The 15,685-nt window shown below is 41.4% G+C and overlaps 1 protein-coding gene across 1 annotated transcript in view; it reads right to left on the bottom strand.

The window, feature by feature from the left end:
- Window positions 1-11,290, bottom strand: part of ar (androgen receptor (dihydrotestosterone receptor; testicular feminization; spinal and bulbar muscular atrophy; Kennedy disease)) — a 167,668-nt gene extending 156,378 nt beyond the window's left edge. Inside the window, exon 1 of the mRNA XM_002941842.5 lies at window positions 8,924-11,290. Coding sequence (XP_002941888.3) covers window positions 8,924-10,140 — 1,217 coding nt within the window. The 5' untranslated portion in view covers window positions 10,141-11,290. The remainder of the gene's footprint in view (window positions 1-8,923) is intronic.
- Between the last annotated feature and the right edge of the window lie 4,395 nt (window positions 11,291-15,685).

Here is a 15,685-nt window from a genome sequence, read left to right on the forward strand (position 1 = left end):
GGAAATGACCACCAAACACCACTTGTGGCAGGTTATACATGGCTGAAACAGGACCCAGTGCTTGATGGCAATTTCCATTGACTGCGGATAGGCTTAGAATCCCCAATCTTCATTCAGATAAAGTATGCAAACCCCCAGTTTTTACTCCTCTGCCAGTTCACACAGTGGGCTTTATATGTGTGTCTCCAAAATAAATGTAGCAGGCAACAGCCCTCTGCTCTCTTCTTTTTCTTGGGATTATATGAGAACAACATACTGTGCTTTATTAATAAACTAAGTAAAAATCACATAAGTATTACAAAGAAAATATCAACTTTGTTGCATTAAAGAGCTGGGGTTAATTAATCTAAATCTCCATGCTGCACACTGCCTGTTCTCCTACGTTCAAGTAAACATGACAGTTATAAAAGATTTCCATGTTGGTTCAATAAAAAAGTATCAATAGTTATGGCGGAAAAATCTCATTTTCTTCATAACTAACCCAGCTGCAGCACTGCTACCCAATATTCATTACAGCTGTTTCCTATTCATATTTATGAATCATGAATTTATAAATCAACTGTTTTTTCCCAGGAACTGGTGTCTTTGCAATAAGCACTCATGAGAGTAAGTAGATTATAATACGCCTATAAAAAATCTCCACTCAATGCTCCTAATTTGTGCCACGGCTAATGGTGAATAATAACTTCCAGGTCATGTGATAAAAAGGTACCTTAGATACCAGTGGGATAATGTTATAAAGGGCACGTAACAGGTCTATTAACCTAGAGCAACCATTGCTTTCAAAAAGCAAGGGCACTTATGATTTAGTTGCTATAGGTTTCTAGACTAGGTTCAGATTAATGTAACAAAAGTAGCAAAGCTTGAGCCAACTTCAGCAACCAGCAAATCAGATGTTTGCTTTTAAAGAGGTGAGCTGTGAATTATATTTGTTTGTTAATTGCTAATTGTTAATACACCTGGGGTGACTTGCTCTGAATGCAATATTATTTATATGATTAGGCATAAGGCTTTTTACAGTAAAGATATGCGTGTTCTTTCCTACTTCGATCGGTAGTTTAGTTTATGTTGATATTTAGTTTAGCACGTCACAACACCAAGTATGTTAGTAAATATATTCTGTTGGTAAATATAAACCTTACAGTAACTAATTTCTGTCTTTTGAGGTGCATGTCAACTACTAAAAAACTCTATCTCATGTGTCCTCCAGCTGGCCGAGGGCAAGCAGATAATGGGTTAATGCTGGCCACTGGCGAAGAAAAGTATCACTTAAACAAGCTTTCTGCATCAGAGTTTGGCAAGCGTGTTTTTAATTTTTATAGCATACACTGTACATACATCCAGGCAAATAAACAGACCTTTTTATTAATACATTTGACCTTAGCCGGCCTGAGGCCAAAGGATACACAAGCATCAAAGTGTCACTCATCTGTAAGTAGCCCTGAAACCATGTTTACTGGAGGCTGAGGAGTAAATGAAACAAATCCCATGTCCAAAAAAAAAACTTTCAGGACGAATTCTGAAAGATCAGCACCAAATGAATATAAGGCTATTTTAAAGGGATCTCTACCCAAAAGCTGCTTTTGCATCCTGGAAGGAAATATTTTGAAACAACTTTTCAGTGTGCATTTATTCAAAAATTTCAATGGCTTTATAGTTATTTCTACATGTAATTGCAGCTAAAAGCATTATTTGTTTATCCCTTTCTGTTCTCTGGTTGTGACTCTTGAAACAATGTAGTAGAAATGTAGCACCAGTCAGTTCTCTTCCAGGTCTGTAAACCAGCTGCCATGGGCAAAGTTGTTTCATGAGTCAGAACAAGAAGCACAGAGAATATAATGGCAAGGACATTTGCAAACATCTTGAACATTTGTTGCTGAAATTGTTTTGAATCACCTTTTTTATTATACAAAAACTTTGGGGCAGATACCTATTTTAACATGGAGAAATGTCCCTTTTTTGTTTTTTAGGAGGAGGAAACTCATCTAAGGCAATTTTACACCTTCAGGCAGGCAAATAACATTGCTCAAGGTCCTATTTCCAAAATGAGAGTGTACTCTGAAGTCGGATTGTAGCCACAGAGCAAACAGTGAAGCTGAAGCCGAAGCTTTCAAGCACTTTAAGTAATAATGTACAAATGCATCACAACTTCAATGGTGACAAAACACACAAACAAACAAAACCTGAAAATACCTTTAGGTGCACGTTTTAGAGTACTGCAGTTTTATACAGTTAAACAGATTTTTCCTTGCAGAACACCTGGCAAATACCAGTTCACTTAATTTTGTATAACTCAGTTGATGGGCAAATAAAATGTGATTTTTTTTGCGAGAACCAACGTGAAGCTGGGGATAAGTGAATTCTCCAAAAACCTCTGTTTGACAGATATGACTATAGTTGTTCCCAAAAGTGACTAGGGGTCTAGGAGCTCAGCAAGATTCATATCGTTGGTTACATACATGGCCGGCTTTAGTAAGCCCGTTGCACTGCTTTTCAGTTTGGAATAGGGACTAGACTTCAATGAAGAACAACCCCATAATAATCAGGTTTCAACTGAACAAGATTTCTGCTTTTCAATTTGATTTTTAAATCTTTTTTTTTTTTAAATTTACAAAAACCTTCCGTATCTGCCCAATATTGCTCAATGCCAAATGCACAATGCAAGACACATAATTATATGTTTCAGATGAGGATAAGTATACAAGGCGTACAAGCTCACCTGCATGTGAGCTTGTCTGCAAACTCCTATTTTTTACTAACTGGCAAACCAACTCAAAGTGAAATACACAAGACTGGAGCAACTAAAATCCAGTTTTTTTGGTCAGTCTAGCAGATAGATCATGGCCTTGTGTAGATTTCTGATTCATACATACTATTAAGTTAAGTTTTATCAACTGCAAATCCAACTGCCCACAAGGGCATCCAGGAATTGCATATGCTAATTTCTAGTCGCATGAGGTTTCTAAGAGTGCAATTTCATGCTGTATGTTGCAACTCTGGAGGCAGAGCATGTGAACGCATACAACCTCACCCATCCAAATTCAGCAGATGCAATTTCTGAGTGCCCTTGAAACGAACGCAGAATTTGGTTCAGGATTTCTCTGAATCCCAGCACTTTTTGGAGATTTGGCTCAATTCATAGATTACTTTTTTATTATTTACATGAGGTATTTGCTAGTATATAAAATAAAATCTTTTTTGTTGAGGATTCATTAGTCTTCAATATCTAGAAATAATAGATTCAGTGAATTCCTAAGCCTGCTCAAAGTCAAAAACTGGACACAACAGGCCAATTCAGTAGACCATTATTTCAGGTGGCAGAGGGAATCATGTCAGTAGGGCTGCACTGAAGGTAAATGGGAGAAACATGCCTCACTTCTTAGACAGCCCCAAAAAATTGCAAGGGTGCCTTTCGAAACATCAACTAATTTGGACTGCACAAATTTCCCATTACTGCTGCACAGAAGCAATGGTAACACCAAAATCAGAATAATATAATTAACTCGACTATGTTGCAACTATGCAAATGCCCCTCTCAAAAACAGAATGTTGTATGAAATGATGTTGGGACTGAAATGTATTCTCCACCTGGTGAAGGATGGTGAAACAAGTACTGTGTATTACTTTATTGGGGTAATTATCTTTTAACCTCTGTACTATTGTCTACTCTCACAAAGACCCTCTCACAAACTAACTGTAAAAAATATTTAAATCAACAGCCTGGAAACAGCAAGTTGTTCATGTTTTCTCCAGTAAAAAAAAATGAATAAATACATACAGAGCTTATATTTTCTGCATTATAAATAGACACGTTTTTATATCCTCAGTACTGCGTATAACATATCTGCTGAAGAGACAAACAACATAATACATAAAGAAAATGTGCCAATAAAAAAGTTATTGTCTTCTTTTAGTAAATATTTGTCAGCAAATTCATTATTGTGCAAATTATTATATTCATCCTTTGATAAATTTTCCCCAGAGTTGTTAAATATATACTATAAGTCATAGTATGGTATGGAGTCAGCTAAGCTATCATTTTACTCGGACTGGAACAAAGCTGAGGAAATTACAACATAGCAGATAGCAATGAATAAAACACAAACCCCATCAGATATCAACATCCAACAAAAACCTGACAGATTCAATTGCTTGTGCTAACAAGTCTTATAAGGCCGGAATGATCCTATTAAATAAAAACAAGACCAGATTTTTTTTTCCTTTTGATTTCAGTGTAATCCAGGGAGTTTCACTGAACAGTGTGTTAATGTAGATAAAACTAATTTAAGCACTAGTATATTTGTTACAATTGTAACACTTTGTGAGCACGTTCCTATATTATTTAATAAGGCTTTTTTAATTGATTACGTCCCTAGCATCTGTGTATTCTGTCTGCAGTAGCCGAGATTAAGTGCATATGCACGCAGGTTAATAACGCCATACTCTGAATCCATTTAACGGACAAACAGCAAGGTTCCCTGAAGTTTTCATTTAAGAAGAAAATGTGTTTTAAAATTCATGGTCTAAGCCTTAAATTGGAAGAAGGCTGTCGCAGCCAAGGTATTTGGGAGCAGTCAATTGTACCAAAGTTAATTATTGGAAAGAATAATTTTGTTGGAGGGGAGGAAAGTACAGTACATATATTAAAAAAATAAGTTCACAGTGTTCCGGTTCCCAAGCAAATTTTGACCCCACTTGCAGAATTCAGTTAAAATCTAGAGTCGGGGATAAGAAATTACAGTAGTTGAGGATTTCTGGTTCAGTTTACACAAAACTTGAGGCATGGGTGGTCCCGCAAATATATAAAGGAGAAAAATTTTGCATATGAGAAAAAACAAAAGCCATTTAAGAGTAACCCACATTCTATTTTTTTCCTCTCCGGTCTAATAAAACAGCATTTAATATACAGTTTGTAATTATTTCTTAAATTAGGAGCTAGTGCTTGAAAAGAAGGAGTTAAAGTTCAATTTGTAGTGGATCCATTTTGCACACTATAATGGGCAACGCAATAGTTTTAATAGAGAACAAAGACATTTGAAGCATATATACATGTACAGCATATCCCCATAAGGATAGCTTTATTATGTACAAAAAGAGACAAGCAAATAATAAACGCGGCACCACAGTTCTAATTCCAAAGTCCTCTGATCTAAACCCACGTGTTTTTATAATAGTATTATGGGTCACTGGACAGTAAGAGGACTTTACACATGACTGCAGTTAAATGTTGTCTGCAATCTTACTTTTTGCTCTAATTTTATTTATTTTCTTTTTTAAAATTTTGGTAACTATTAACAAATGCTATCTAATATGCTGTTAGACTCTGATTAAAAAAATTATATATATATATATATATATATATATATATATATATATATATATATATATATATATATATATATATTACAACATCTCCATTAACTCACATGTGTTTTCCTGGAACAAGCAGTAACACAATATTGTGAACCTGAGCAGGTTAACCCAGTCCCTTATTACATATAAAGTGATTCCAGCAGAGTTATAAACTTAGAGGAATCTTTTTTTTCATCAAACATATTGAAAGTCTTTGCATATATAACACCATACTAATTTCCTATGAAAGTGCTGTGACGGGCTTTTAACTTACAGAAAGTGTGGAACAAGTTTAAAGTCTACCAGGAAAAAAAATGATGAATACTCAGGCAATTAAAGAATGTATGTTAAAAAATAAGTACAAAGCAGTTATAAGAGTTAGGAATCAAAAAGTCAAAGATGACAAAACTTAAAAACTTAAGGAACCAAGCAATTTAACAAGAAAGAGCGATTAAAAAAGTTGGGAACTAAACAGTTAAACAATTTAATGACTAGTATTTTAAAAAAGTAAAGAACCAAGAGTAAATAGTTTGGAGCCAAACAGTTAAACTACGTGATAAATTAGTTTAAAAAGTTAAAATAATTGGTAACCTAAAAGTTCAAAACATTTCATAACACCAAGCAATTAAAAAAAGCAAGCAAGAATCAAAAGCTGAACAGTCTTATATTAAGGAGCAAAACAAATCAGCAAAAAAAGGTTAAAAAACTTAGGAGTGATAACACTATTGGGGCAGAACGCATATATACATTTTAAATTGTCCAAATGAGCTACACGCCATGGTCAAAGCTATGAGTGACTCGATTTTAAACAATTAGGGATTCAGCAATTAGAAAAAAAAGCTAAGAAGCAAGTTTAAATGTTAGTTGATTGGCACTGTAAAAACCAACAATAATAGTTGTTAGAAAATATAGAACCAAGCATTTAGGAACCAAGCAGTTACCAAAGTAAACATACAAACAGTTTTACAGAATAAGGAAGTGAGTTAAAAAGAAAAGAAGCAAGTAGTTTGAAAATAACCAAACAGTTAAAGAGTTCAGAAGGAAAAAAAAAACAATGGGGAAATTTAGAAACAAAAAAACCATGCAATTTCTGGAGAGCCAATAAAGGGCTGTATCTTAAGTTTTTGTACAACATGCCAACAGCCGACGCATGAAAAGTATGATAATAATTACAAAGGCTGTAAACTTTAGGCACATTTAAAAACAGTGGGGAGCAGTCTGAGAATCTAAACACTGCAAAATGAAACATAAAATATCCCAACAAGGTGGAAAGCAATAGTAGCCAAGGATCCTATGTGAAAGCAGTCTTTCTCACTCTTTAGGTGATTATTCTCCTATTATATCCCTTTGCTCATGGAATGTATTCTACTTTTTATATAAATAGTAAGCCCCTTAATCACTGATAAGGTACCCCCACTTAAGTAATATCAGCAACTGTAACTTTAGACTAAAACAGTCATGTTCTTGTTTGTTGTCTTAAAAATGCATTACGCAGGATCCTAAATTCAGGCCCAAAAATGATAATTAAAAGAAAAAAAAAAAAAAAGCTCCGAACAGCACAAGGACAAATTCCACAGAATACGCACTACACGCGGTTTCACTTGTTTGCCAATTAAAGGGGAAACAGCAATTACTAGTTAAATGAAAAGAAACTTTCTTAGAAGTAACCAGCATGATTTCTAAGTTTGCCTTAGGCATACTTCTTATATTTAGGCTGTTAAAGACGCATCTCCCCACATTAAATCATATCAGATTTAGTTTGTAAGGAGTTATAATAAAGTGGTGATGAGAACGATTCTGAGTGTTCTCATTTATCTGACAACAAAAATCACCCCCTTAACCAAACTTATATGTTACTTTATTACTTTATGTTTACAAATGAATGTCAACATTTGTAAGCAAAAAGGAGCACAAAGTCCAAAACAAATATTAGTTCTGAAATCAATAAAATCAATGTACAACATTCTTTAAGTAGAAGATATTAACCCACAGAGCACATGTTGTTCGGATAGTGAAAAATTCCCACTACAGATTCCACCTACAAAAAAAAAAAAAACAGAATCCCTAAAAGTTAAATGTTGCTGGGAGATGGGATGTTTAATATATAATGAGGCAGAAATAAGGAGACAATCAGGCTGGAAGGGCTTATAATGTCAGATACATTATTGAAGATGATCGCAAAACCGGTTTTCACACAAATGTGAATAAAACACCAGGGGAGATCATTCTGGGATGGAAATGTTTCAGCACATGGCACAATGTCATGGAAATCACATGCAAATTCAAGGCAGCTCCCAAATAAATAACTGTGAAATTAGGAGAAGATGTCCTGCCATTGAGGATTCCCAAAGATCAACTGTGACAAGATAATGATGTATCTGGGCCCTTTGGGTAACAACTGGACGTCAACAGATAACACAAGGAGAAAGGCATGCATATAGATATTTGTATATTGCATACACAGAGATACATATTTGGGCACTACCAGGAACGCTAATATTTTCAGGTTGTTCTCCTAGTTATCACTGAAATTGTGGTTTCACTGTAAACCCATAATTTCCATTCTGGGTCAGTCGGACAGCAGAACTTCCTGGACATGTGATTTTAATTTAGTCCTACAGATACGGCTCAGATGCACAAATGGCATAGGACTTGCTGAGAATGAAGCAAAAAGAAAGCAAAAGAAGACTTTGGGGAGACAAAGTTAAGGAGATGATGAAAAGCAGAGAAAGCATAAGGCACATGGAAGTTATGCTAAATAAATAAACCAAAGGCTAAGGATTCCTCAGTTTTAAAGAACAATTTTTTTTAATTATTCCAAAGCAAACTTGGCAATATTCCAAAATAAGAAAATAGTAATGTTAGATCAAATAGATCCTAGTGAGAACTAAAGAGACTGAATTTGTTTGTAATGACTTATTCTGACCATTATCTTAGCCTTTAGGGTGCTGCTGGCTCCTAAGTAGAGGTGACTGAAGTTTTAACCCTCCTCCGTCCTAACAACACAAAGGATTTTGCTTCTGTGGTTCTTTGAGCATCTGTGAACATACCTACCCTATCTATCTCAATTTATCTCTGTGTATAAATCTAGGCTTGTATTTTTATGTAACATACCCTGATAATTATATAAATAAAGTATTTTTTTTCACTGTTGATGAGACTAATAAGTCTGGTTCCCCTTATCAGTCAGAGGTATGTGAAGCCTAAGCACATGGTATAAGTTCTAGTCAATAAAAAGCATGCAAGCAGCAGCAACTTTGGGCACCTTAGCTGCTCCAGAACTACATTGCCTGCATCCACTGACAACTAAAGACTGACATGGGGACTGACATGGGATGTTGGGAGAGAGGAACAGGGGATGATGCCTGCAGGCAAGTTCCTGTGGCAATAGTATTACTTACAGTGTACTGATTTGCTTCATGGCCATTGCCATTGGAACTGCTTTTTTTGCCCTTAAGTGCCATTACCTGCGCTCTTGTTTTCTCTGCCTCAGACTTGCTGCATGGCAGTAACTTTGCCTGTTGATACAATGTAACTGTATTTTACATGCATATACAATCAGTTCACTTACCTCATTTCCCCAAAGGCTCCAGGGTATCCTTCCATCCAAGGTCCCATCTCAGCCTTCATAGGCCCACCATAGGGCACCCTGCCTATCATGGTTGGTGCTGGGTACCAGGCGTCAGAGGGAAATTCCCCATCGGGTCCCGCAGGTCCATGGCTGCGAGGGTAGCTGTAAGGGCCGGCCTCTGCAAACGAGCCGCTGGCCTGCCCTTCCTCAAACAGAGAGTGCCAGCTGGCGGTGGCACCACAATGGGCAAAGCCTGACAGTTCGCTGTACCTGCCCGCTGCCCCCCAAGCGCTGCCACCGTACTCCATGGGGCTCTCCACCTTTATCCGGCCATGGGGTGCCAGGGCCATCTGAAAGCTGTAAAAGTCTCTGGCAGGATAGCCAGGGCTCTCCTCCATGAAGGCGGTGGGCTTGTACAGGGTGAGGCTAGGCGTGAGCTCCATAGCTCGGTGTCTGTACCCTGCTGGCTCCGGTAGTGCCAAGTCTGTGCACTGCTGCTCCTTCTCCTCTGAGCCCCCTGCGCTGCTACCATCATCTGGGCTCTTGCCAGTTGGAAAGTTGTTCTGGCTGCTCCTCCTAAATGGCCCGTCCCGGGTGTCGCTCTTCTCTTCCTCTGCCACTTGGCACTTGTGGGTGTCCGGAGGGTGTGCGGGGGGCGCCGCGTACATACAGTCCCCTCTCTGCTGCGCCTCCCCTCCTGCGCTCAGATGCTCCAGCGCCTCCATGCTCAGCCCCAGGGACACTGACACGGCTTTACACAGCTCCTTGGCGCTATCGGAGATGCCTTCGGGGGCTCCCGGGAAGCTTTCCTTGTCCGCCGGGGGCTCTTCGCTCTCCAGTATCCCCCCGCTCTGCTCCCCCAGGATCTCCTTGAGCTCAGTGGGGCAGTCTCCCAGCGCAGGGAATTGCGCTCCTTGTGTGCGCCCGGCGGGACTCTGGGGTGCTGCTGCCTCTGCTTCTCTCCAAGCGGCAGGGGTGTGTGTCACCCAGGGGTTCAGGGGGGTTGCTTCTTGCGGAGAGGCTTCGCTCCAGGTGACAGGGGGGCGCTGAGTGCTTGGGGGTTCGCTCCAAGCTCCGGCCGCCTGGGACCCCTCTAGGGCTCTACGCTCCCCTTGCAGCGCTTCCCGCACACTCAGGAAGAGGTTCTCAAATGCGCCCCTGATCATCTTCCCGGGAGGCTGCTTGTATACCCCACCGAGCCCTATGTGCACCTCCATTCCCCCCGCCCTGGGATAGGGACAGTGCCAGTGCCCGCCCACCCCGCTTGTCCCAAAGTCTTACTGCTCAGTGGGCAAAGAGGGCAAAGGCTGCTCCCCTTCACCGCTAGTGCCCAGGCTGCCCAGTGCCCTGCTAGCAGCTCGTACAACACTGACACAAACTTCTAGCTCAGCCCAGGATACAAACAGTGCCCGGGAAAGCCGGGGCTTCACTCAGTGCCTACTCCCCGCCCCCCCAAACCTACAGCTCCTCCTCATGATATATAATGCACCCCTCTGTATGTCCCTCTCCCGGGGAGCCCGCTGCCTGCTTAGCCCGTAGCGCTGCTCCTCACGGCCCCTGGCACACTACGCACATGCCCGTTCGGAGTTGGGGGGGGGGGGGGTGACAGACGCCGCTGAGCTCAGGCTTCTACCAACTGAACTGCGAGGCCCCAGTACCCGGGCCGGGCGGATCCTACCGGGGACCGGCCCCCTTCACCCCGAGCCAAGTAACTCCCTGGGGCGGGAGCAGCTGCGGGGATAGAGGGTGAGCGATCAGCGGTACGGGCACAGGACATGTGGGGCCTTCAGGTGCCCAGGTAGGAGAATAAATAGCAAGGGATTGGCTCGCTGTGCCCCGGGCAGGGGGGGCGGGCAGCTGGGGTACAATGTGCCACCCTGGGTTGGTAGTTTAGGAAGTGTTTCTTGAGGTGAAAAAGCCAAGGTTACACGGCCTGACCGAAGCCCACAGTATCCTCTGCTAGTCTTTCCCTAGGACTTTCTCTCAACGAATTGAGAATTTAAGGGCCTTTAGGTTCTCCATGGAGTCCATATTAAGTGAGAGTGCCCGGGGCTCCTGTGAGGTGAAGTAAAATAGTGACAAATCTCCTTATGAGCAGAACTTGCTGAGTAGCAGCACATCTGCACTGACAAGCAGATATAATAGCCCTGCCACATCTTGCATAGAAACTGAGAGATGGCAGGTAGGTAGGTAGGGTTGCCACCTGACTGGTATTTTAACCTCCTGGCTGGTAAATTGAAGCTTCTGCCAGTGTTATTAATAGGAAATTAACAACAATATAGGAAGGGCTTTATTTTTTTCTTGAAAAGGTGGCAACCGTACCTGTAGGGCTAATGTCCCACGGAGAGATTAGTTGCCCGTGATATATCTTTGCTCTCTCTCCGAAATGCCTTTCCACCGGCAACAAAGGAAATCACTGGTGGAAAGGTCTACGCAAAACTTTGGCTTTTCAAAGTTGCAGGAAGTTACCTCCTGCAGGCAACTTTGCGCGACATTGGAAGGCGGAAGCCCTTTGTTGCCAGTGGAAAGGCATTTCGGAGAGATTAGTCAGTAGCAGAGATTTATCACAGCCAACTAATCTCTCCGTGGGACATTAGCTTTAAAGGGTCAGGGACTGTGGGATAGCAGGTACAGTAGGGAGAGATGGTGCCTATAGTAGCAGTGGGATAATAGCCTCTGGGAAGGGACTGTGGCTGTGGGATAGCAGGTATAGTAGGGAGAGATGGTGCCTGTAGTAGCAGTGGGGGGATAATAGCCTCTGGGAAGGGAATGTGGCTGTGGGACATCAGGTATAGTAGGGAGAGATATTGCCTATAGTAGCAGTGGGATAATAGCCTCTGGGAAGGGAGTATGGCTGTGGGATTACAGGTATAGTAGGGAGAGATGGTGCCTATAGTAGCAGTGGGGATACTAGCCTCTGGGAAGGGAGTATGGCTGTGGGATAGCAGGTATAGTAGGAAGAGATGGTGCCTATAGTAGCAGTGGGCTAATAGCCTCTGGGAAGGGACTGTGGCTGTGGGATAGCAGGTATAGCAGGGAGAGATGGTGCCTATAGTAGCAGTGGAATAATAGCCTCTGGGAAGGGACTGTGGCTGTGGGATAGCAGGTATAGTAGGAAGAGATGGTGCCTATAGTAGCAGTGGGCTAATAGCCTTTGGGAAGGGACTGTGGCTGTGGGATAGCAGGTATAGCAGGGAGAGATGGTGCCTATAGTAGCAGTGGGGATAATAGCCCCTGGGAAGGGACTGTGGCTGTGGGATAGCAGGTATAGTAGGGAGAGATGGTGCCTATAGTAGCAGTGGGAGGATAATAGCCTCTGGGAAAGGCCTGTTGCTGTGGGATAGTAGGTATAGTAGGGAGAGATGGTGCCTATAGTAGCAGTGGGGGGATAATAGCCTCTGGGAAGGGACTGTGGCTGTGGGATAGCAGGTATAGTAGGGAGAGATGGTGCCTATAGTAGCAGTGGGAGGATAATAGCCTCTGGGAAAGGCCTGTTGCTGTGGGATAGCAGGTATAGTAGGGAGAGATGGTACCTATAGTAGCAGTGGGATAATAGCCTCTGGGAAGGGATTGTGGCTGTGGGATAGCAGGTATAGTAGGGAGAGATGGTGCCTATAGTAGCAGTGGAATAATAGCCTCTGGGAAGGGATTGTGGCTGTGGGATAGCAGGTATAGTAGGGATAGATGGTGCCTATAGTAGCAGTGGGGATAACAACCTCTGGGAAGGTAGTATGGCTGTGGGATTACAGGTATAGTAGGGCTTTTTAGGGCTATACTACAGGCCTATTTGTGTTCACTTGGAAATAGAACACTGCAAGGCTAGTAGTATAGTATAGTAGCAGTGGGGATAATAGCCTCTGGGAAGGGACTGTGGGATTACAGGTATAGTAGTGAGAGATGGTGCCTATAGTAGCAGTGGGGGGATAATAGCCTCTGGGAAGGGACTGGGGCTGTGGGATAGCAGGTATAGTATTAGAGATGGTGCCTATAGTAGCAGTGGGGGGATAATAGCCTCTGGGAAGGGAATGTGGCTGTGGGACATCAGGTATAGTAGGGAGAGATATTGCCTATAGTAGCAGTGGGATAATAGCCTCTGGGAAGGGAGTATGGCTGTGGGATTACAGGTATAGTAGGGAGAGATGGTGCCTATAGTAGCAGTGGGGATAATAGCCTCTGGGAAGGGAGTATGGCTGTGGGATTACAGGTATAGTAGGGAGAGATGGTGCCTATAATAGCAATGGGGATAATAGCCTCTGGGAAGGGAGTATGGCTGTAGGATAGCAGGTATAGTAGGGATAGATGGTGCCTATAGTAGCAGTGGGGATAATAACCTCTGGGAAGGGAGTATGGCTGTGAAATTACAGGTATAGTAGGGCTTTTTAGGGCTATACTACAGGCCTATTTGTGTTCACTTGGAAATAGAACACTGCAAGGCTATAGAAATGACAGGGCCTTGGATAGTGGTATACTCTGTCATATTAAGGATACCTGCATCACAGGAGTTTAACAGTACTGTTACTGGTACCATATGTATATACAGGATACAGTAGTGGATCTGTGGGCCATTACTATCCCAAAGCACACATTTTTCGAAGCATTCTTAATAAAGGGAACAGCACAGGATGACATATAGGAGGGAAGTGGCAATTTTTTTTGACACTTATAAATCAATTAACTTGCTAGTATGCTCCTAGATAGTGGTTTAATAATATTAAGTTTAATAGGGGACCTGCTATTTTATTACATAATTCTGAATCCTTGTATATCATGTTAATCAAGCAAAATTACTTTGACTTACTTTAAACAAATTGGTCAAATCTTGTTTTTCAGAATTCATGATCACATCAAGCAGCAGGCGCCATCAAGGCAAGACGTGCATCTTTGCCAAATCTCGTACGCGTACCACAAATGAAGATCTGATGCATGTACCCAAGCCCAGGCTATGTGAGATTATAGACATTAAGGAGGGTGGGGTTATAAGGGGATTGGGAAGTGCAGTATGGAAACGATTGCTATGCCAGTGAATAGAGGCAAGGTAAATGGAAATATATGATTGGCAGCTCAGAAAATCAATACTGTAGGTTTATAACAGATAGCAGTTTAGTTGCAGGCTGAAAAATGCAGAATAGTATGGGTAGGTATAACACACAAGTGTAGACTGCACCTTTGCAGCCTGTTATTTGTAAAAATAGAATCTGCCCACCACTATCAGGGACTGGCTGGCCACCTCCCATGCACCCTCTCCCTGTGTGCACACACTAGTGAAGAAGTCTGTGCATTTGCAGTGAGGCCACGAGGGGTGCCACACAATGACAAGCAGCGACGTGGGCAAGATGGAGTGAACTAGGGGTAGGAAGAAGAGGCACCTGCCTGGGGTGCAACAATGAGGGGGTGCCAGGCAGGTATCTCATTCAGTTGGGATAATATGTTCAGTCTGTTGCTGTTCTGGTAACTTACAGTAACCAATCAGATGTCAGCAGACCTTTAAATGATAATACCTGATCAGTTGATATGGGCTTCTAGAACTAGAGCAAAGTTTGCACCTGTTGTTAAATTACCAAGATAGTCCATATTATGCTGGTGTCATTACTTGACCTACTACAAGTAAATTATGTAGAGGAAATTAGACAGATGGATGCTAGAGTAAGTATAATGCAGCTGATAATGCAGTTACTTGCCAGTGATACATAAGCGCGTGCCCCTGTGTTCATAAACAAGATAATAGCTTAGTGTTGATTTAGTTCTTTTATTTGCATGTGAAAAAACAGTCCAGGGTCTTTACTGAGTGTGAGCAGCACATTGATACATATGGATGTTTGAATTCCAGGCTTGTTTGAGCTACTTGCTGTTAATGTCCTCCAGACCTCTGCCTTATGCCTACTAATCTTATTCTCTATGGGATTTGAGGCATGAAAGTACCATGTAAACTACAAGCTTCACTTTTAAGACAGGATCCAATTTGTCCAACAGTCCCTCTGCCATGTCACTTCGCTGTAAGGGTTATCCTGCAAAAGTCTTGACTATTTCATTCAATTTTGGGATTCTGCTGTCTGAAAATACAATTCAAAATGCATTAAAGCATCTTTCATATTCAACAACATATTCCACACTTTCAACGTGAAAGAAGGACAATTACAGAAATCTTCAGAAAATAATGAGGAGTAAAATCAGAAGTCTTGCTAGCAAAATTGCTCCCATCCTTTGTCATAGCAACCCAGAAAAGATTTCCCTGAGGCATCTTATTTGCAACACTTTTCTTGCTTATCTAAACAAGGGTGATTCTGTGTTTGAGAGATGATAATTTGTCCACTGGAGGGCATTATTTATTTGGAATACTTGAAATACATTTTATTTGACTAATCCGAATAAGCAATATAGCAGCTCCCATCTTTTGGGGCAATTAGAATAACTCCTTTGCTAAAGGCAGTTGATGAGTCCGCTTTAAAGCCAATCATTTATTTTGGAATTCTGAGTACCTTTCCCAACAACAGAGAAAGGAAAGGGAAAAAGGCCAACATAATTTTAAGGGGAGATGCAATCTTGCATTTAGGTTAATGCAAGACTTCCGTTAGATGAGTTTAGATATGGCTATTTAATTTAATGCACAGACTTCCATAATCATAGCCTATACAACACCCTGGGAATCTGATAGTTTTGCATAGATGAGACAGACTACCGCCTGGATGCAAATGCAGTAACACAAATTGGCACAAAATTGTGTCTATATTTGCACAGATCACTCCCATTTAGGGCAGCAGTTAC

The sequence above is a fragment of the Xenopus tropicalis genome, chromosome 8, assembly GCF_000004195.4.
Source record: "Xenopus tropicalis strain Nigerian chromosome 8, UCB_Xtro_10.0, whole genome shotgun sequence".
NCBI lineage: Eukaryota > Metazoa > Chordata > Amphibia > Anura > Pipidae > Xenopus > Xenopus tropicalis.